At 50.4% G+C, this 20,931-nt stretch overlaps 1 protein-coding gene across 2 annotated transcripts in view; it reads left to right on the top strand.

The window, feature by feature from the left end:
• The window catches only part of LOC144293815 (uncharacterized), a 174,279-nt gene that overhangs the window by 139,078 nt on the left and 14,270 nt on the right, over window positions 1-20,931 (top strand). For both annotated transcript variants that reach the window (XM_077864960.1, XM_077864959.1), the window contains one exon: window positions 9,242-9,352. In XM_077864960.1, coding sequence (XP_077721086.1) covers window positions 9,242-9,352 — 111 coding nt within the window. The remainder of the gene's footprint in view (window positions 1-9,241; window positions 9,353-20,931) is intronic.

Here is a 20,931-nt window from a genome sequence, read left to right as displayed (position 1 = left end):
TCCCAGAAAGACCCCTAAAGGAAGACAGAGTGGAATGGCATCCACTAGAACATCCCTATGTCTGCCAACCCTTTCCATGCCCAGTGCTTGGCATAGCCCTTGATACATAACAGGCACTTACAAAATGTTTATGGACTGTTTCATAAATATTGCTGAATGAAGAGGGAAAGAGCTAGAAGCTTGGGGGTAAGGGTTGGTAGAGAAAATGAAGATGAAGCGGCCAGAGAAATGCCAAAGAGAGAAGTGGGGAGCCCAGCTGGCTGTGAGGTGCTACACAGGGAGGGATGAGAGAGGAAAGAGGGAGAGAAGAGGAGAGAGGTGCAAGAAGCAGCTGGCAGTGAGGGCAGGGAGGAGAGATTTGCCCCCATATTCCCCAGCTGTAAGAGCCTGGGAACCCAGTGCCCACCCCATGCCTGCCCAAGTGCCGGCACCAGCAGGATCACCCCCAGCCAGCAGGCTTTCTCTCTGCCTTCCCTCGGCAGTGGGTAGCTTGGGAATGGATGGTGGGAACTTCGAGGCTGGTCTGGATTCTTTTTTTTTTGGGGGGGGGGTGGAAATGCAGGTTCCTCCTCTGTAGCTTCAGAGAGGTGCATCAAAATCAAATCTGGTGGGGTGAGGGTGAAGTAGGGCATGGGGCAGAGCGGCCATCTGGACATGAAGGCCGGGCTTGCTCTTAGAAGGGATGTGCTTTCCTGAACAAGGTGCCCAATCACCGTGTCACCTCATCACTGTCACCACACAGTTGCTCTGGAGGATCAGTCTGTCCATACTGCAGCTGAAGAAACTGAGTCTGAGAGAGGCTAAGAGGTTTGTGGGGGGAGGCAGGGAGAGACTGGGGGGGGAAGGGACCGAGATGTGCCTGATGCCAGAGCCCAGGGGTCAGGACGGGGCAGGAAAGCTTCTTGGAGGAGGTGGAATTTGATCGGCTGAGACTTCGGTGACAGTAAATTGCATTATCTGTAAGAGCCAGTTGGAGAGAAGAAACCCCCTGTGTTTTCTTAGTCAGGAGAGATGTCCTGTCTCGGGCTGCCACGGCTGCCACCCTGCATTAGGCTGCCCCTGGGGCCCCCTGCATGGAGCAGGGGAAATTAGAGCCAATCAAGGCGATTTCAAGGCAGCAGCTTCCTTCCCAGCAGCCCGTGGCCATGCCTGTTAACCAGCCTGCAGCCCCACTAGCCTGATACCACGAGCAAATGGCCCCTAATGGGGACCAGACCTCCTCTGCCCTCCCACCTGCCTGCCTGTGTGTCCGCATCCTGTGCGCTGAGCTGAAAAAGTTGCCCTGGGGGCCCCTGTCTTGCCTGCAGGCCCGGAGTCCTCTCACCCGTATGGGGCCAGAATGGGGCGGGAGAAGGAGGGAGCTCCATCTCTATGCGTGGCCCCTACTCTGGATCAGGGAAGCTCCAGCCTGTGGGGTGGGCAGGGCAGGGCTCAGCTCCACGTCAGGCTGTTGTAACCGGTCATCTGGTGACTCCAACCTCTGGGCCTCCCTCTGCGCACCAGAGGGTCCAGGAGTGCTGTTCCCGCTCTACCAAAGGGAACCCGAGGAGGCTGGGTGCCAGGGCTGCTGGAGAGATTTCTGCAATGTGTATTGCTCTCGTCCAGGTCCTCCTCTCAGACCCCATCTCCCTAGACTTGGTTGGAGTCCTTATCAGTCCTCCTCTGGGATTCTTGGACTCACTCTTTATGGGTCCTCCTGCTGCTGATCCCTCTGCCTCCTGGTTCCCTTCCACCCTGCTGTTGTTGGGAGATTTTCTAAAATACATTTGATGCCATTACTTCCCGTCTCTACGGTCCTCTGTGGCTCCACTGCCTTCAGGGGGGGGAAAAACAAAGTTCTGAGCTGAGAGGACCGCTCCTGGGGCCCCTGTCTTGCCTACTTCCCAAGCCTCTTGTCTTGAACGAGTGGCGACTATGAGTGAGGCACTCTCCCGGTGCAAAGTAAAAAAGGGTGCCCCAAAGCTCAAACTCACAACCCTGAGATTCAGAGAGCTGAGATCAAGAGTTGAGCACTTAACCGACTGAGCCACCCAGGTGTCCCCAGATAAGCCATGTCTTCATGTAGTCTGTTTTCGAATCAAAATTAACGCCAAAAAAAAAAAAAAAAATCCGTGATAAAATATCCAAATTTTGAATGAAGAATTGGACCAACAGGGCCAGGATTCATGAGGGAAGTGGTGAGTTGTGCAAGGCAGGACCAGATGCTGCCTTTCTGTGGGCCTTGTGCTGGTCCTGTGTCTGGATGCACTCATTCTCCACCATCCAGCTGGACCGGAGTTGACCGCTCAGCATCCCCCAAGCAACACCTTGCACTGCTGTCCCCTCCTCCTGGAATTCTCTCCCAGCTCCCTCTCTGTTCTTCACCTGGATCTTTTACAATACCTCTGAAACTCAGCTCTGGCAGTCCCTCCCCTATCCCCAGGTTAGGAGACCTTCCACGTACCCCCCTACCTGGCTCCCCTCCCTCCCCCAGCACTGCCCATTATTTGGCCTCTGCTCCTTCAGAGTGGAATGTTGACTTGGTCATCTCTGCATTCTGAAAGCCCATCATGGGGGCTGACGCAGATTAGGCTTTGATGGTTTTTGGCTGACTGATGAATGAATGGACAAATGAAAGAATAACAGGGCTATGGGTCATACGCATTGCAACTAAAACTTTAATGACCAAAACCAAACAAAACCCCTGAAGTTCCTCAGACCCAGATGGGTCCACATGCTGCCAGCACCATAGAATAAGTGCTGCAATGTTTTGGCCCAATAAAGAGATCCTAGCAGTCTCTGAAACTCTCGGCAATGGAATTTGACCTATACTTTTTAAAAACACTTTTTTTTTTTTCCCGTGAATAAAGCTCTTCAACTAAAAGATAACATAAGAAGAGGGAGATCTTGCTGGCCAATCCTCTCCAAATAAGGCAAAACCCAACTTTCTTTTATTTTTAGCAATGATTTTCTCAACTGTAAGAAGGCACAGTTCCATGAACCAGCCTTGCATTTTGGTCCAACAGACCCACCAATTCCAGAAAAGTTTCAACAACTCATGAAGATTTGAATGCCCACGATAACCCAATTGCCCCCTTTAGAGATGGGGCCCCCAGACAAAGCCTGAAGCATGAGTTGGCGCCCAGTTGCCCTGTCCCCAGGACTACTCCCCAGCCAGAGTGGACAGTTTGAGGCGAGGTGGGGTGTCCCAGAGCAAGCCTGGATTCTCTCCTCAAACTTCTGGAGAAATTCAGTTTTGCATTTCCCTGAAGTTTGGTGGATCGGACACCAGAACATCCTTGAAAATTCATATTTTCTGGATAGTCTGACTGAACCCCCACTAAGAAAAAAAAGACTGTCAGTTAACTTCCTGGAGACCCCTGGAGAGCCCAGCCCGCAGCAGAAATGCTGGAAGAAGTTAAAGCACCTCATTATTACTATCCATTCCCTCACTGTCCTCATCTCAACAGACTGGCCTGGTTCACTCTAACCTGAGCATGAGCCACCTATAAACTGGACGGCTGGAGGGAAATGCCTGGGCCCTCCTGTGGTCAAGTCAGGAGCGCGGTGTGCAAGGACTCATCTGGAAAATGGGGGTAACGTCAGGATGAGCTAATCAATGTGAAAGCCAGAGAGCCTGCTGTCTTGCCATCCCTGTTTCCAATATGATTTTTATGGCCTCCAAGCTGGTGTCTCCTTGTATTCTTTCTCTGCCACAGGCTCCTTTTACTCCTCAAATTCCTCCGTGTTTGGCTAAGAACAATGTGTTTTTCCTACATTTGTCAAGTTGCTCAAAATTCCTAATGCTCATTCATGTTCTTTCCAAGGATTAGCAGAACACCCCTTGCTCGTCTTTCACCACACTCCCTTCGCACGTGGGGTAAAAAATCATACTTGGGTAGAACCCTGGCTATCAATGCCCATAAAATGGAGACTTTGGCGAGACTCACTTGCATGGGGCAGAGTGGGAATGAGGCTGAAAAGCAGGCCTGAGCATCTTTAATGACGTGCAGAAAGAGAGGGGCCTCTGCCTGCATGGGCAGATGTGCACAGCTGTTAATGGAGAAGCCCCTAATACTGCGACCAGCGCAGAGTAACGGATACCCTCAAATGCTTCCTAGTGGAGTTAAGAATTTTTTGTTGATCGTGCCTTTGAACTAAGGTCATTTAAGTATACAACAGATGTTCCTCTGAGGGAAACAGACTTATAAAGTCAGGAACACAGAAGGGACCTAATGGTTTACTGGGGGTGGCGCATTAAGTTCATAGCAGTTTAACTCCTTTCAATGTTAAACAAAACAATGACGCAATTTTATGCACAATAAAAACCTGTCAAAACAATCATCCTGGGCAGTGGAGGTCCTTTCAGTCATTCTCCTTCTAAAGATGAACTGAGGGCACAAGTGACGGACATTTCTGGCTTCTCCGTGTGGTTAAAGCAGTTGGTTGGCAGCCTCAGCAGTTCAAGGCTGAATCATCTGGGATGGTCAGAGTTGGAAGCGTGAGGGGAGCGGGAGAGGGCAGGCGTAACATTAAAAGGCAGAAAATTCATGGTCTGTGTGGCTCACAGGCCTTGCTAGCCTTCGCAGGTGGTATCTGCACTCACCTGGGAGACGAGGTTGGTGGGGAGCTAGGTGAATCCCATTCCTGTACCTGCTTCCACATGTCACACTCCATCATTAGAGCTTTATCATTCAGACCACAAACAGTTTTTTGAGTGCCTGTGAAGCATCAGGCCCGTCCAGCGGGGTGTAGCATTGACCCCCTCAGGGTCCTCAATGGCAGTGTGGTTCTCCCTGAGAGAAGTCCTGGAGCAGAGCAAGAGAAAACTGGATTTGAATTCAGATCAGAGACTGAATCCTAGCCCTGGTCTTTATTAGCTGTATGACCTTGGGCAAGTTGCTTAGTAACTCTGAGCCTTTCTAGCTCATTTGTGAAATAGAGGTGGTCATACCCACATCACGAGATTATTACCAGGCTTGAGCGAAAGAAATAGATAAAAATTCCCAGTATGGTTCCTGGAATGGAGTGGATATTTCACTTCCCTTCTCAAGGAAGAGCTAGGCAGCGTCCTGTCATTAGGCCACTGCGCCACCCAGGGATCCCTTTTTTTAAAATTTTTTTTTAATTTTTATTTATTTATTTATGATAGTCACAGAGAGAGAGAGAGGCAGAGACACAGGCAGAGGGAGAAGCAGGCTCCATGCACCGGGAGCCCGATGTGGGATTCGATCCCGGGTCTCCAGGATCGCGCCCTGGGTCAAAGGCAGGCGCCAAACCGCTGCGCCACCCAGGGATGCGTCCTGTCATTAGGGAGCGTATAGTTTAGATGGGCAAACTCCGTGTGCATAAAAGGCATGGATTCCACTGGGCCTTAAGAACGCTGGTGCTTTAGAAGCTGAGCAGAAGGCAGGCCACTTGGGCTGGGGGACCAGGCATGGGTTCCTGGAGGCATAGGCCCTGAGCTGGGGCTGGTAGACTGTGGAAAGGAGAGGAGACATATAGGTCAGATGGGGCCCAGTGAATACAGGTTCTCTGCCTCCCTGCTCCACCGCTGGAGCAGGGAGGCCCACAGTGAGGGCGCTGGGCCTGACAGCATGTTGGAGGCCCACAGTGAGGCGGCCCGTCTGGCTGAAGCATATGGTTCAGTGGATTACTGGTAGGAATTAAGGTTACTGGGGATGTGGGGTACAGACTGAGAAGGGCTTTGAATGCCAAGCTTGGCTTTTTCTCCACAGCCCAGAGCACTGTGGCTCTTTGAACTAGTGGACACTAATGACATTTGTATTCCAAGATTGTTGAGTTCACAAATGGGAAAAACCCAGCACACTCCCCTGTGTCCTGTGTCCACAGCAGACATTGCTAATCAATCTCAGCCTGGAGGCCTGGAGACAACCGGGGAGCTGCTATAATAGTCTATGTGGGGGTGGAGGTGTGCCCTGGGTGAACTTGTTCAGTTACTCGAGAGCGTGGGGAGAAAGGGCTCACTGGGAGTGTAGGATGATTTTCATCTTTGCTGCTCCTAGGATCAGACTCGGGTCTGGAACCTTCTCAGCAGCTTCCTGGCTGCTCAGCGCGCACCATCCTGAGCAGTCTCTGGTGCCCCCTGTTGGATCCCAGATCAGAGTCTCCGGCTGCAGCTGGCCTCCAGCCGCAGAGCCCTGGCCTGCAAGGAGAGAAGGCCTGGGCTTGGGGCCGGCAGCCTGGTCCATGGACCCCTGGGTCGGAGATTCAGCAATAAGCAGTGAGTTGTGGTTTCCCATCTGCGCCCTCTTTGGCAACAACGCACATCTGAAACGTCTGACTATTTGGGCAGGAGCTTGGCAGGCTTGGCCTCACTTCGGAAGGGGGGTAGAATTTTCCCAAAATGACAAACCATTTAAATCTTTCAGGACTTTCTACAGTTACCAAGGTGCCAGAAATAGAAGGCAAATCTGCTTCACATTGTGGTAATTTCCTTCTTGATTTGCATTTCGAGCCAATTTTGATCTACGGAGATGGCAGCTCCCAGAGCTGAGTCCTGCCTTGAAGGGAAGGGAGAAGCGTGGAGGCTGCTGGAGAGGAGAGGCCACCCTTCAGCCAGCCAGGGCCCCCCACCCCCAGGCATCTGTGTGGGGCTTGCCTCCATTCCACCCGGCCCCTTCAGAAGGGAAGGGCAGCTCCCTCTGCTACCAGAGAAGCCTTGAGCAGCCTGGGGAGGTTTCATTCGGCTGCTTTCACCCCTCCCTGAGCGTCACCTCCAGCCACACTCCAGCCACTCTTCACCAACGTGGTCACTGTAATCTCTTCCGGGAGACTGGAAGATTCTCTGCCTCCCTGCTCCACCGTGTTATACGGCAGCCGGGTGGTCTATTTAAAGAGCAATGCCAGTAATAGCAGAGGCTGACCCCGATGCTCTTCTAGGTGCCTTGCGCACCAGGACCCAGTGGGGGTGGCATTATCACTTTCCTCATGCCCATTTTATAGAGAAAGAAACTCAGTCTGCTCACCCGTTCTCTATTCTTACTATCCTTTTAATTTGGTTCATTCACTGTTACTGATGAGCCTAGGTGTGTCTGGAGCCAGACTAGGTGGGTCCTCCGGAGCTCAGTTCTGGCCCACAGGGAGCTCATGTGAGTGAAGGGGACACATGGGGACAGTGAGCCCTGGTGCAGTGTGCTAAGTGCAGAGATGGTGCCCTGGGTGATGGGTTGTCAGGGGAGTGCCCTCCTGGCAGGCTTCCGTGCTGACTGCCTCCACCCTTACCCTGGGAAGAGCCAGTCCTCCCGGCCTGTCGCAGGAGAGCTTTGTATAGCCCTCGGCCAGGGGGGTCCTGGTGACCTACACCTTAGAATGCTTTGGGCTGCAGGATCCCTGGGTAGCTCAGGAGCTGAGCATCTGCCTTTGGCTCAGGGCATGATCCCGGAGTCCCGGGATCGAGTCCCACATCGGGCTCCCCACAGGGAGCCTGCTTCTCCCTCTGCTTGTGTCTCTGCCTCCCTCTCTGTGTCTCTCATGAATAAATAAATAAAATCTTTTTTTTTTTTAAAAAAAGAATGCTTTGGGCTGCAAGTGACAGAATTTATGACTCAAACTACTTTTTAGTCAGTCTTGTTTCACACTACAAGGAAGGCCAGAGGCAGGGTGGACAGATCCAGCAGCTCACTGATTGCTTCAGGGACCCAGGTATCCCTGTCCCTCTTCTCTGTTGTCCTCAGTGTGGGTGCCATGCTAAGGACGGTCCCCTGAGGTTGAGGTGGCCACCAGTGGCACTCGGGACTGTGTGAGAGAACCAACCAACCATGGCACATATATCCTCAGGGACAGTGGCACAGTCTGGACCATGAACAGGTATCAGGGGTCTTATTAGCTTAGGGCAGAGTTTTCCAAACTTTCTCAGTGACAGCACCCATAGTGCCTCAGAAATTTTCATGGCATCCTAGACTAAAAGAAAATATCTAACAGTTTTCCTTACTAATTACTTAGGCACCAACTAGTGAGGTGCAAAATTAGTAGCAATTTAAAAAATTAATGCCCGTAAATTGGAAAAAGTCCTCTTTTAAAAAAAAAAAGATTTTATTTATTTATTTGACAGAAAGAGAGAGAACAAGCAGGGAGAGTGAGACAAAGGGAGAGCGAGAAGCAAGCTCCCCACTGAGCAGAGAGCCGGATACAGGGCTCGATCCCAGGACCCTGAGATCATGACTTGAGCTGAAGGCAGATGCTTAACTCCTCTTTTTACAGCATTCTTAATTAACCATAGCTGTTTACTAAAGGGATGTGTGTGTCTGTTGGGCACTACACAGCTTCCCCAACCTGGGAGTTAGACTGGAGCCCACCATTCTTTTTTCCCCCTACATTGATTTTTGTGCAATTCTTGCTTTTTATGATAGCAGCGCAAAAAACCTGACTTTACAGAGATACGAGGTCATTAATGAGCTCAAAAGTACCTTGAGCTAGTAGTTTCTGTGATTCTGACAGATGTCACTGTGTTTCCCTCGAAGCTAAAATATCGCTTGGTGCTACAGTAAATTCACTGACACACCTTGGGGCACCTTCGTGCATGGTTTGGGAACCATGCGCGGAGGATAATTATTGTGCCTCTAGGATGCTGGCCTGAGAGAGATAAATACCTGAATAAAATTAGGGTTCTGTTTTGAAAGAAAGGGAGCAGCTGGGTGCCGGATTGGTAACAGAATCCACTGAAGGGGACTTTACACCTGTTGCCTGAATGTGGAATTTCAGCCATCAAGGAAAGAGAACTACCTTCTTCTAGCAGCTACTTCCTGACGCTGCCCACTGCAGATGCTTAATTCCTGTTACACAAAGTCATTTCACTTGATTTCAGTAGGTGACTCTGTTAACACATCAGTAACTGGCTCAGATTCTTCACCTCTTTTTGTCACAGGCTAGTGAAGCCTCTGAGCCCTTCCCAGAAAAATGAGATGGAGGAAACTAATGTTCACGTGCTGCTTGGGCCCTAATTCACTTTGCCATTTTAGGTACATTTTCTGACCACCCTCAACCTCAGTTTCTGGTTGAGGTCTATGAAATGCTGAGAGGCACTCCCGCACGGCCTCCTCCAGGGCCTCCTCCTGCCCTGGAGTCAGGGCTTCTTCTCGCTGCTGAGAGAACTGGGGTGCTGAGGACACCTGTTGACTAGAGCCTAAGTGTCCCCTGAGCCAACCACCTGTTCATCCTGGCAGGTTCTGGCTTGAACAGGTGGCTGCCCCTGGTAACAGGGCACATCTCTGATCCTGGCCTTTTTCTCTCTCTCCGTTAGGATTCTGTCCTGATCTCACTGCCAGCCTCCACCACCTGGAGCCAGATCCCTGCTCCAGGCTCCCCAGAACCCAGAGGAAATGTCTGCACGCTGAGTCAGCGAAGCCCGCAGGTACAGTTTCTCTTGGCCACTCCACGGGCTTATCAGAGTGCAGTGTCCTTGTTCCCCAGTGAGTGAGTTCAGACAATCTCTTTCCGGAGATTAGGTTCCCAAGCCTCTGTGCAGCCTGGGGCTTTGATAACCACCTGGTGAAGCGGCCTTCAACTCCCCTCCTGGGGAAGCTTCGTGTCATGTTTCGGAGCTGACTGCCTGAGGGGCACTGCATGGCCAGACCTGGGGGTCAGATGTCAGATGAGCAAGTGCTGGTCACTGCCTGGGCCAGACAGGGACAGGGTCAGGCAACTGCCAGGTAACTCATGCCCTGTGGGCTGGGAGCATTTGCTCTCTCTCCTTGCTGGATGTGTCAACCTTAGAGGACCTCCTTTGATTGCGTTGGGGTTTATGCTCTACAGCAAGCAAGAGTGATCCACCTGTCAGACTTTTTGTGTGCTATTCACTTTGTGTCAGGCACTGTTTTAAAAGGTTTCAGTATATAATTATATCTAATCCTCATGATAACTTGATATAGGTCATTTAATTTCCTTCATTCCCATTTTATAGAGTATAGGATTGAGACAGGCCAGTTACATAACTTCCCAAGAGCATGCTATTGGCAAGTGGGAGGGCTGGGCTATGAGATGAGACAATTTGGGAGCCGAGTGCGGATCCCTGCTTCCTCTACTGCCAGCCTCTGCCAAGGGCTGGGGGCCCTTGTAGACCACCCAATTCCAGCGTCCTGCCTGACCAGTGAAGACCCTAAGGCCTGTGTTCATCCAGCTCACAGTGGCAGAGATTCTGAGACTTGCTCTTTTGATCTCCTGGGCCCAGAGCTCTTTCCAAAGATGTTTATAGTTTTCTTTATTTCGTGGGGAAGGTGGCCTTTGAGTGGTGGGGAAGACGGGGTAATGTTTGGTGCTTGGAAACCCCAGAATTGATAGTGGTGGCAAAATAACTGGATTCACAGCAACAAGGTCTGTGGGTTGAGGGCTCCTCTATCATTGGCACCGAGCACAGAGTGGTGAATTCTCTGTTTATCAAGTGTAAACTGGTTCAGTCCTCTCAGAGAAGGTTGGGTAACAGAGACCAAGACCCCTAGAAATGTTCCTACACTTTCCCCACCAGTGCCACTCTTAGGAATCCGTCTCAGGGCAATCTTTTGAAATACAGGCAAAGCTTTTCATGTCATCACTTTTGCAATACCACAAAACAAACTAGGGGAGTGCTCATATAAACCCTGGCTCAGTCCAGTGAAGGAAGACCATGCAGCCTTTAAAAATGGTGTTTACAAAGAGAGTCTGATGGAACAAGAGAAAGCCTGCAGATTTAAGCCTGCAGAGCAGAGGATGTTGCTCCAGCTTACCCTCGCTGGAAGAAGAAGTGTGCATACCTGGGTGGGTTGGGGTGGCTCCTTCCTGCAGCCAGCTGAGCTGACTTTGCCTGTTGCTTGGGGTGGGCCCAGGAAGGAACAGGCACATTGAAAGGGCGCCCCAGCTGGCTGGCCAAGACTTGACCTGTAGTTGGGCTTCCCTTCATCCCTTCTGTAAAGCCAAACAAAGTCCATGTTGCCCTGGGAAGTGCTGCACTTTGAGTGGGTGGGAAGAAGCAGAGGCTCCAGGCCAGATGCATTCTGGTTTAAAGTACAGAGAGATGGCTGGAGAGTCAAGGGCAACCTCCTACATGGTCCAGGACTCCCAGTGGGTCCAAAGCTCCGGGCTTTGGACCACCAAATCCAAGCCACGACTCTCCCTGGATACCCACCTCCTGTGGAACTGAGGGTCCAAATGGCTTGCGCCCCAGGCAGGCCACTGGCTTAGAGAGTGAGGGGACAGGGCCCACACATAGGAGATGTAGCCTTCAGCAGAGTGGACTCCAAAGGCCCTGCTGCACCATTCATAATCATATCTTCTGTCTATTGCGTGCTTGTCTTGCTGTGGTGCGCCCTGTCCTGGGAACTACTCAGATGTCTACACAGAGGTCAGTTGGATGAACAGTTGGAGCAGCCTGGGACCCGCCCCAACCCTTGGTCTGCTGCCTGGGGGAATCAACCATGACCAGCAGGGAAGGGTGGGGAGTAGGAGCTGGCCTCCAGAAGAGCCACAGGGTGCTGAGGAAGGCCCCTGAGGAGCCAGCGGAGGGACTCTCCACGTGGCAGGGTTGACAGTGAGGCTCCACTGGGTGGAAACCTGAGCTGTCCATGGCTCTCCTCTGTTCATGTGATTCCTGTGTTCTGCTCATTCCTGAGCCTCCTCTCCACCCACCCACAGACTCACGGCCAGATTGGTGTCTTTGGCACTGTGCAGATGTGCACATGGGCCCCACGCTGCCCCCCACTCGCCCTGGCTGCCTTGGTCTCCACGCTGGAGTCTGACTCACCCCCCCAGGAGCAGTCTCGGGTTTCTTCTGCTGGATCTCGCCAGGACTGTTCTCTCTCCGTGGTGGCTGGACTGGCCCGCAAAGCTATGCCTGGCATGTGTGTGGTCACGGGACAGTTACGGAGTTACTTGGTGCTGGTTATTTTGGTTTTGCGTTTTGTTTGTTACTGTTTCTTAATGCTGCTTAGATGAGGCAGAGATGTGGTTATGTAAAAAGAGTAAGGACTTTAGGCCGTCAGTGGCAAGAAAACTCCCAGTGCAGGGCCTCAGTCCTTCTACCTATTTTATCGTAGTAGCTACTGTGTACTGAGTGCTTACTGTGTACCCCGCCCACCCTCATCATGTTTCCCCTGATTCTCAAAACAACCCTAGGAAGTATGCATTTTTTGGGTCACTCATTCACCACACAACTCTTGGACTAGTTGTCACCACCCGCCCGGCATTCTTACCACCCCTACTATAAGGTGAGTGACCTAGGCTCAGAGAGGCTCAGCAACTTGCCAAAGCACTCAAGGCAAGGAATGAAGGGAGGTGAGGGAGGATTGAGGGGTGTGGGCTCAGATCTAGGGAGGCCGGTGTTTGTCAGGCTGGCGAGGTTGGGGATTGCTGCTGAGTATGAGACCCTCAGGAACACGACTTAGAACAAGCAGGGATATATGTGTGTCTGATGATTTATTGGGAAGGGACATGGCTCTGGAAGTATCCACGCGCCCTGAGTAATGAGCCTGGGGTCTGCTGCAGATGAGCCCAGTTCATTCTAAAGGCTCCCCAGACTTGCACTGAATGAACACTGAGGCTGAATTTGAAATCATGAAATTTGTTTTATTGGATTTGACTTTCTAAAAAGCTCCCTGTAAGGCTCAGATTACTCCCAGCCCCCATTTCCATCCAACGTTCTTAGCGGACACGTACCAGGTGCTTGAGCCTGGGCCTGCCGCTCTGGGGAGGGAGGGAGAGAGAAAGAGCAAGTGTGGGGCCTGCACACAGGCAGAGGGGACGAGACCAGCATGTGTTTCCATGCACCATGGGCTGGAGAGCTCACGGGTGACTTCATGGAGGAGGTGGCCCCTGACTTGGGCCTTAAAAGTAGGGTAGGAGCCAGACTGGTGAGACAGAGGTAAGGACATGCAGGGAGAAAACACAGCAGGACTAACGGAGGGGACAGTTTTACGCGCAGTTGTTGTGGGCCAGGAACTAACTTGAATGGCGTGGAGGACAGTGGGTGTACTTTTTTCCTTTCCAGTTATTGAGCTGTGATTGACAGATACCCCTGTATAGTTTAAGCATAATGACTTGACTTTCATATATTGTGAAATTATGACAACAATAAATTTAATGTTCATCATCTCATACAGACACAAAAAAGAAATAAAAGAAAAAATGCTTCTTTCTTAGTGATGAGAACTCTTAAGATCGACGCTCTTAACGACTTTCAAATATGCCATAGAGCAGGGCTAGCCATATGGTCATCTTATGCTTGACCACCGGTGGTGCTTATTCATCTTCTACGTGGAAGTTTGTCCATTTTGGCCACCTTCCTGCAGTGCCTCTCTCACTGCTCCTGCCTCCCTCCAAGTCTGAGTTCCTTTCCTATGACTTTGATTTTTTTTCTTTTTTTCAGATTCCACATGTAAGTGAGATCAATACAGTAACTGTCTTTTTCTGTCTGACTTATTTCAGTGAACATAATGCCCTCAAAGTCCATTCATGTTGTCACAAATGGTAGGATTTCCTTCTTGCATACAGCTGAATAATATTCCATTGTATATATCTACCTCAACTTCATTATCCATTTGTCCATGGACACGTAGTGGTTTCCATAGCTTAGCTGTTATAAATAACACTGCCGTGAGCATGGGGGTGCAGATATCTCTTCGACATAGTTGATTTCATTTCCTTTGGATGTCTTTCCAGAAGTGGAATTTCAGTTGAATTTGTAAATTTTTTAAGATTTTATTTATTTATTCAGGAGAGACAGAGAGAGGCAGACATAGGCAAAGGGAGAAGCAGACTCCATGTGAGGAGCCTGATGTGGGACTCGATCCCAGGACCCCCAAAGGCAGATGCTGAACCACTGAGCCACCCAGGCATCCCTATTTGTAAATTTTTGAAGTACCTCTGTACTGTTTTCTATAGTGGCTGCACCAGTTTACATTCCCACAAGTGATGCACGAGGATTCCCTTTTTCCCCACATCCTCACCAACATTTGTTATCTCCTGTCGTTTTTGTGGTAGCCATTCTCAATAGGCAGGAGGTTTTGATTTACATTTTCCTAATAGTGGTGTTGAGCACCTTTTCATGTGCCTCTTAGCCTTTCATATATCTTTTTTTGAGGGGAAATATCTATTTAGTTCTTTCCCCTTTTATTTTTTCTTGATTTAAATTTATTTTTTATTAGCGTTCAATTTGCCAACATATAGAATAACACCGAGTGCTCATCCCATCAAGTGTCACCCAGTCACCCCCACCCCCCGCCCACCTCCCCTTCCACCACCCCTAGTTTGTTTCCCAGAGTTAGGAGTCTTTCATGTTCTGTCTCCCTTTCTGATATTTCCCACTCATTTTTTCTCCTTTCCCCTTTATTCCATTTCACTATTTTTCATATTCCCCAAATGAATTCATTCTTTTCCCTTTTAAAAATTTGATTACCTGGGGTATGTGTTCTTTGAAAGCTTAATCTAAGATGTTCCTGCTGAGAAGGAAAAGCAGAGTCCCAGATCTCATATGAAGAGTAGAAAAAAACCTGTCTTGAATTTCTTGCCACCCACTCCCACCTGAAAAATCATACCTGGAATCCCTTTCGGGTGAACTGCCCATTCTCTTTCAATTACCCACAAAGATTAAGAGGTAGTATGACAGGGTGTGAGGTCAGCCTCCAGATCAGAGAGTTCTAGTCCTGCCTGAGCCATTTCTCAGTGCTGTACCGTAGGCATATTGTTTAGACTCCCTGCATCTTATTTTACTTAGCTATTTAAAGGAGATGATGATAACTTCTATTTCACCCAGTTGTTGTGAGGATTGAGTGAGATATAACACTAGAGGTCCCAGTGTCTCTGCAGCTCAGATTGTGCAGAGCATATTCAAGGAAGCCTGGTCCGCAAGCCAAAAGTAATTTAAAAAATATTTCAGTCTTCATGCATGTCTTGAAGAACTTAACAGGAGAGCCATTCTGTAGCTCTCAGAGTGATTCTCAAAGTCACTCTCCTTTTCCCTCAATTCTCCTGCACCTGCCACAAAAATCCTCACTCACCAAAGGGCTTTTCTGTTCTTTCCCTAGTGATTATAGCTGAATTGCATCATAATGTGGCAAGTGGAGTGACCCAGTGAATGCTCATACATTGGTTGTGTGTGTGTGTGTGTTTGTGTTGTTACAGAAATAGTGCTTATAAAGCACTTAGCACAGAATCTGGCTCTTTAAGACCTCAATGCATTCTGTTATTAATAGGAAATACTGTGGGGGCGCCTGGGTGGCTCAGTCACTTAAGCATCCAACTCTTTATTTCAGCTGAGGTCAGGATCTCAGGGTCCTGAGATCGAGTCCAACATTGGGCTCCCTGCTCTGCAAGGGAGCCTGCTTGTCCCTCTCCCTCTGCCTGCTGCTCCCTCTGCTTGTGCACTCTCTCTCCCTCTGTCAAATAAATAAATAAATAAAATCTTTTTAAAAATAGGAAGCATTGTGAAAGCACATAGTAACCGTTCAAAAATTGGAGCTCAAAAATATAATTATCTAATACAAATAAATAGTACTTTTTCTCCTAAAAATATTAAATAACTGAAAACTGTTATTTAAACCTTGAAAACTTGAAAAAAGTAACTCCCCTAATGTTTTAGTTCCATCGATCTGCTTCCTGAAATAGTGTCTGTGGATTGGCAAGGGAAGTTCTCTCCCCTGGCCAGCTCTGGCAGCCTTTCTGGTTCCGTTTGCCACTCCTTGTCCCCCAAACCTCAGTGAGCACTGCTCCAGGCACAATTCAGGGAGCTCTGAAGCTGGAAGGGACTTCTGGGATCCTTGGCTTCCAGAACAGGGGCCACCAGAAAGGAATTCCAGGTGGGAGTGGACAGGCAAGAAGTCCCAAGTCACTTGCCACTTGTGTTTATTGGAGTTGGTTGGAATCTTAGCTGAGAATTGTGTGAGGACAGAGGAGAGATGGACAGTACAGAACAAGAGCCATTCATTCATTCATTTATTCATGAGTACCTGCTAATTATGGCAGACTGTCATTTCCAAAGATAGCCACACGTCTATATTTCATGCTTTTCAAGCATGCCTACATGCTTTTCTTACAGTGTGACTGCCACTCTTCCCCCTGAGAAGCGGGTACCTACGTTTATTCCCCTTCAATCTGAAAGGGTGTATGTGGCTACCTTAAGCAACAGAGTACAGCAGAAGTAATGCTATGTGACATAATATTAAGTTATAAAAATGGTACAGATATTTCTTGTGTTTGTCTGACTCTCTGTCTCTTCTTGGATGCTTGCCCTTGGCACCCAACCACCCAGAGGAAGCCTAGACCACATGGAGGGACCCAGCTAGTACTTGGTCAATAAGCAGCATCAACTACCAGCCGTTGTGAATAGTCCTTCAGATGGTTCTAGAGTTTAGTATAAGGCCCTAGATGCTGTGGGTATGATGTCCCTGCTGTGGTAAATTCCTGGCCTCTGGAGATGTTGGATACAATAAATAATTGCTGTTTTGAGGCACTGATTTTTGGGATAGTTTGTTATGCAGCGATAGATTGCTGATACATAGGCTCTGTGGGAAGGCTGGGCCCACAGAGTGGAAGCGTCGTCAGGGTCTCTGGGGAGATCTCTAAGTAAGCAGACAGCAGTTCTCTTGCTCGATAAGGCAGGATAGAGAGAAATGCTGAGGATGTATGTCAAATTCCCCTGGGGCAGTGGGGTGAGGACTCAGAAAGGCTTTTTGGAAGAGGTGACACTTTAGTTTGCTCTGGAAGGGCGGGTGAGAGTTAGGCAGGGAGAGGATGGAAAATGGGGAAGAGTGTGGGGAGAACCTGAACGAGGGCCAGATCCCTGGGAGATGGCTTTCAGGGAGTTATCTGGCTTTTCTCACTTGCGCCATGAGTGATGGGTCTCTTGAAGAAATGACCATAGTGTGGGGCCTCACACCTGGCACAGGGCCTGGCATCTGCCAGGGCACATCAGGACTGTGGCCTCAAAACCCAGTGCCCAGCCAGGTTCTGGGCCCAGGCAAGGTGCGGGGCAGTGGCCCCACTGACAACAGTGGGAATCTCTCCTGGACCCTGAAGGGTCAGCTTCTGAAGGGACTGGCAGCCGGCAGTGGTGAGCGGAGGGTCAGCAACCACAGCCAACGCACTGGGCTGGCACTGGGAACTTTCAAAATGGTGCCCTGCTCAGGGGGCAAAGGTATTTTTAAGATGAATCACAGCATCAGTGATCTGACCTCCTTAAGATGCTTCTGGTCACTCCTCGTGATCCAGCGGCACTGCATGAACTACCCTTCTCTGAACATAGCTTCTCCCCAGTTTTCTTGGGTTTTGTCCTTCTCCATTTTCACCTCATTCCTCACTTTAGGCGTCTCCTCCTCTGGGAGGACCTCAGAGATGCCCCCAGGCTCCTTAGGACTGACACCCCCCCCTCTGTCACAGCCCGGAGATGAGGGGATGTCCTGGCCTGCTTACTCGTGTGCCTCCCCGACTAGGCTTGGAACAGTGGGGTATTAGAGTAGGTGGGCTTGGGGTGTCTGTGCCTTTGTGTATCTATGAGTATCCTGCATTTTGGGTCTGTGTGTCCTCTCTAGGTACGTGTGCTTGCATATGTCTCCGGGTGTCCATGTGTGTCTAATCCTGGATGTGTCCATATGTAACTTCTGTGACTGCGTGCCTGTGTGGGTTGCGTGCCTGTGTAGAGATGCTCCCTCTGGGCTGAGAGCGGGGGGTAGAGGCAGTCACCAGTCAGGAGCCAGCCAGCTATGTCTTCGTGGAGTCTTTTGCCTGCCAGCCTCCCAGGACAGCCAGCCCCAGCCCAGCAAGACACTCTGTGCCCTCTCTTCCAAGTTAGGACGTGTGACACAGACACAGCCACGGCCCTGCCCACCCTCCATCCCCCCCCTGCCTGGGTGGTGTGCATGTAGACATGGCCAGCATCTCCCTGGTCTCCGTGCTGCTCAGTAAGGAATGGATTATAATTCCTGGGCAGGCTGCATCTGCAACCAACTTGAGGGAAATAATTGTTGAGCGAGTTGAAAGAAAAAAAATCGTAGCAAGGAACTTCAATCCAGCCAGCCATCCGTGTCATTAAATTAGGCTAATCTAAATCCTCAGAGCCTAATTTAGCAGCCTCCAAGGCCAGCTGAAGCCTTACCCTACATGGCTCTCTGGAGTTCCCAAGACAGTGTCCCCAGCAGAGGTGAGCTTCGGGGGACACGGTGGGCAGTGGCTTCGTGGCCTGAGGACACGCAAAGCTCTGATGGACACCAGCTGCTCCTAAGGACCTGGCTGTGCAGGACTGAGCTGGGGGACAGGCGGGGTTCTTGCTGGCTCTGCCCCTGCGCCAGTCTCCAGCAGCCCCCGGGGCCTCATCTGTGCTGGCCCAGCGCACAGGGCTGTTAGCAACATCAGCAGGGAGGGGCTGGCATGGGGCTGAAGCTGAATTCCCTCAAAGTCACCTTAGCCTTGCTCCTCTGAGCTACATTTCTTGTCAACACCAATCAGTGGGTGAATGGAAGAAAGAATGCAAGAGCAGTCTGTGCTATAAAATACTACTTTTGTAATGACTACAGTGAATCATTCATTCCTTCGCCCGTTTAGACACTTTGGGATTCATTAATTCAACCATTGGTCCCCTCTGTTATTCATTTTTTTCTTAGACCCTCTCCCTCCCTCATTCCCTCTGATTTATTCATTCATTCACTGGCTCTTCCTATCCCCCTGCTTCCCTTTCTCCCTCCCTCCATCCCTCCCTCTTCCCCTCCCTTCCCTTCTTTCTTCCCTCCCTCCCTCCTTTTATTCCTAGCTTTGAGGAATTGCCTGGTAGGTGCTCATCCCAGTGGCTGGCCAGAAATGAAAAGCACTTGAGGCCTCTTGCCTCAAGGATCAGTGTCTAGGCCAGGCCCCTGAACTTGTTCCTCTTCTTCCATCCTTGCCCCTGGCTCCCCACTGCTCCCTTACTGGCATTTCTTCCCTGCTTCCCTCCCTAGGAGTAGGGGGGGGGGGGAGCTGATGGTGGGCTGTTGGGTGCGCCTTTGCCAGGGGCACTCAGGAGGAAAGGTGCCGAACTGACCTGATAAATGAACCAACAGGGATGTGTGGCCTGGCCCCCCTCCCCCTTTGATCAAAAGCCTCTGAACCCCTGATGACATCCCATGGCGTATTCCTCTATTAATCAGAAAAGCCTTGACAGATGTAAGCAATTTGTCTTTGGAGAGGACTGGGGGGGGGGGGGGGGCAAGGGGAGGGAGCCCGCTCCAGCCCCGTCAGCGTGGAGAAGATGCTGAGGGTAAGTCTTGAAATGGGGGCTGAATTCATGCATACTAAGAAGGCAGGAGAACCAAGAGCCAGGCAGATCAGAAAGAGAAGCGTTTTCATTTCAAAGCATATTTCTTCCTTGATTGAATAGGGCCCCCCCACTTCCACCACCAAACCGGGATGCTGGAATGAGGCTGGGATCCAGGGGTTAATCCCACCCAGACCCCTTCAGGGCTCAGATGCTCAGAGCAACAGGGCCTGGCAGGTGGGGTTCAGGTGTGGATTCTCTGCCAGAACAGCAGTCAGCATTCTCCGAGTGCCCTGTGGCTGCTTGGGTTCCTGCCTGCTGCTGATGGTGAAGCTGAGCCTAAAAACACCGCCAGCCAGCCAGCGAAGCCACCATGGAGCAGGTCCAGAGTTGGCCCTGGAGACGCAGAGAGGAAGTAATGTCCACTGTCCAGAACACCCAGCCTAGACCACCAGGCAGATACAGAACCCAGGAGATGAGTCTTGGCACTGGGTAGGTAAGGGAGGGAGTGGACCTGGTACAGTGGGGACAGAGAGGGGACACCAGATCGACAAGCTGGGGACACTTCGCAGTGGAGGAAACATAAGCTGGGTCTTCCAGGATGAGTAGATGTGCTCACATGGGAAGGGCCTTCCCTTCTTTGTCAGTTTGGAGAACTCCTCCTCATCCTTCAAGACCCACTGGGCCGCCTCCTCTCTCAGCCTCTTCTCTTAATTCTTGAGTCAGAAACTATGTCCCACTCCTCTCTGTGTCCTAGTGGCCAGCCCAGGGCCTGCGTAAAGTAACAACAAATGTTCCCTGAAGTGAGTGGAACAGAGTTGCAGACAGTGGGAACAGCACGCACAAAGGCATGGAGGCAGGCAGGAATCAGCGTGGGGGGAGGAGACACCTCCGGCCTGTGTTCACTCGGTGGGGCTGTGGCCACACGGGGTTGTGTATCAATAGGGAACCTGAACATTGAATTGCACATCTCAGTTTTTATTCAGATATCTGGCGCCCTACAAAGGCAGCCCAAAGATTCGGCTGCCACTAAGGAGTATATACAATCTTATTCTCATTGTGGTTTTTTTTTTTAAAAAAAAAAAAAGAGAGAGAGAGAGAGAGAGAGCTCCACAAATCCATTTAGATGCTTCAAACATAGATTTTAAATCTCGCTCTTGCAAATTTCAGAGACCAGAGCCACAGCCAGTGTTTTGATCATTTGCCTCCTTCCCTTTCCAATAAACACCTAACATACTTTGCCAAGCTTTCTGTGGTCGGGATTTACAGATCTGTGACTCACCCAAGTGAGCCAGGGAACATGAAAAGATGTCGCTGGGGAGAAATATGCAGGAAGGATGGGAGAGGTCAGCGCCTCCACCAAGCAGGACAGACTCCCACAGCTTTTCCTAATAAACAAGTTTCCAGGGCCCTTTGAATTCTTCCGGAGAGGAGAGGAACGTTAGCATTCACATGGAGGGGAGGAACATCATGGACAGTGACCACGTGGGCCTGAGCCTTAGAGGGGGTGTAAGCTCGGGCAGGAAGCAGAACTGGGAGGTGGGCTGATACCCGTGTGGTTGCTGACAGCCATCATTGAGCACCTACTGCTTGCCCATCCCGCAGAGGAGGTGCACTGTCCTGTCTGGGGTCTTGTGGCCAGTAAGCGGGGAGCTGGGATCAAAGCTGGGGTTTGTTGGTTCCAAAGAGCCTATCGTTTCGTGTTCCATGATTTGGACAGTGTTGGGTCTTTCAGGAGGGCTGTG

The sequence above is a fragment of the Canis aureus genome, chromosome 22, assembly GCF_053574225.1.
Source record: "Canis aureus isolate CA01 chromosome 22, VMU_Caureus_v.1.0, whole genome shotgun sequence".
In the NCBI taxonomy this organism is placed as follows: Eukaryota; Metazoa; Chordata; class Mammalia; order Carnivora; family Canidae; genus Canis; species Canis aureus.
This window is presented reverse-complemented; position numbering and strand designations above follow the sequence as displayed.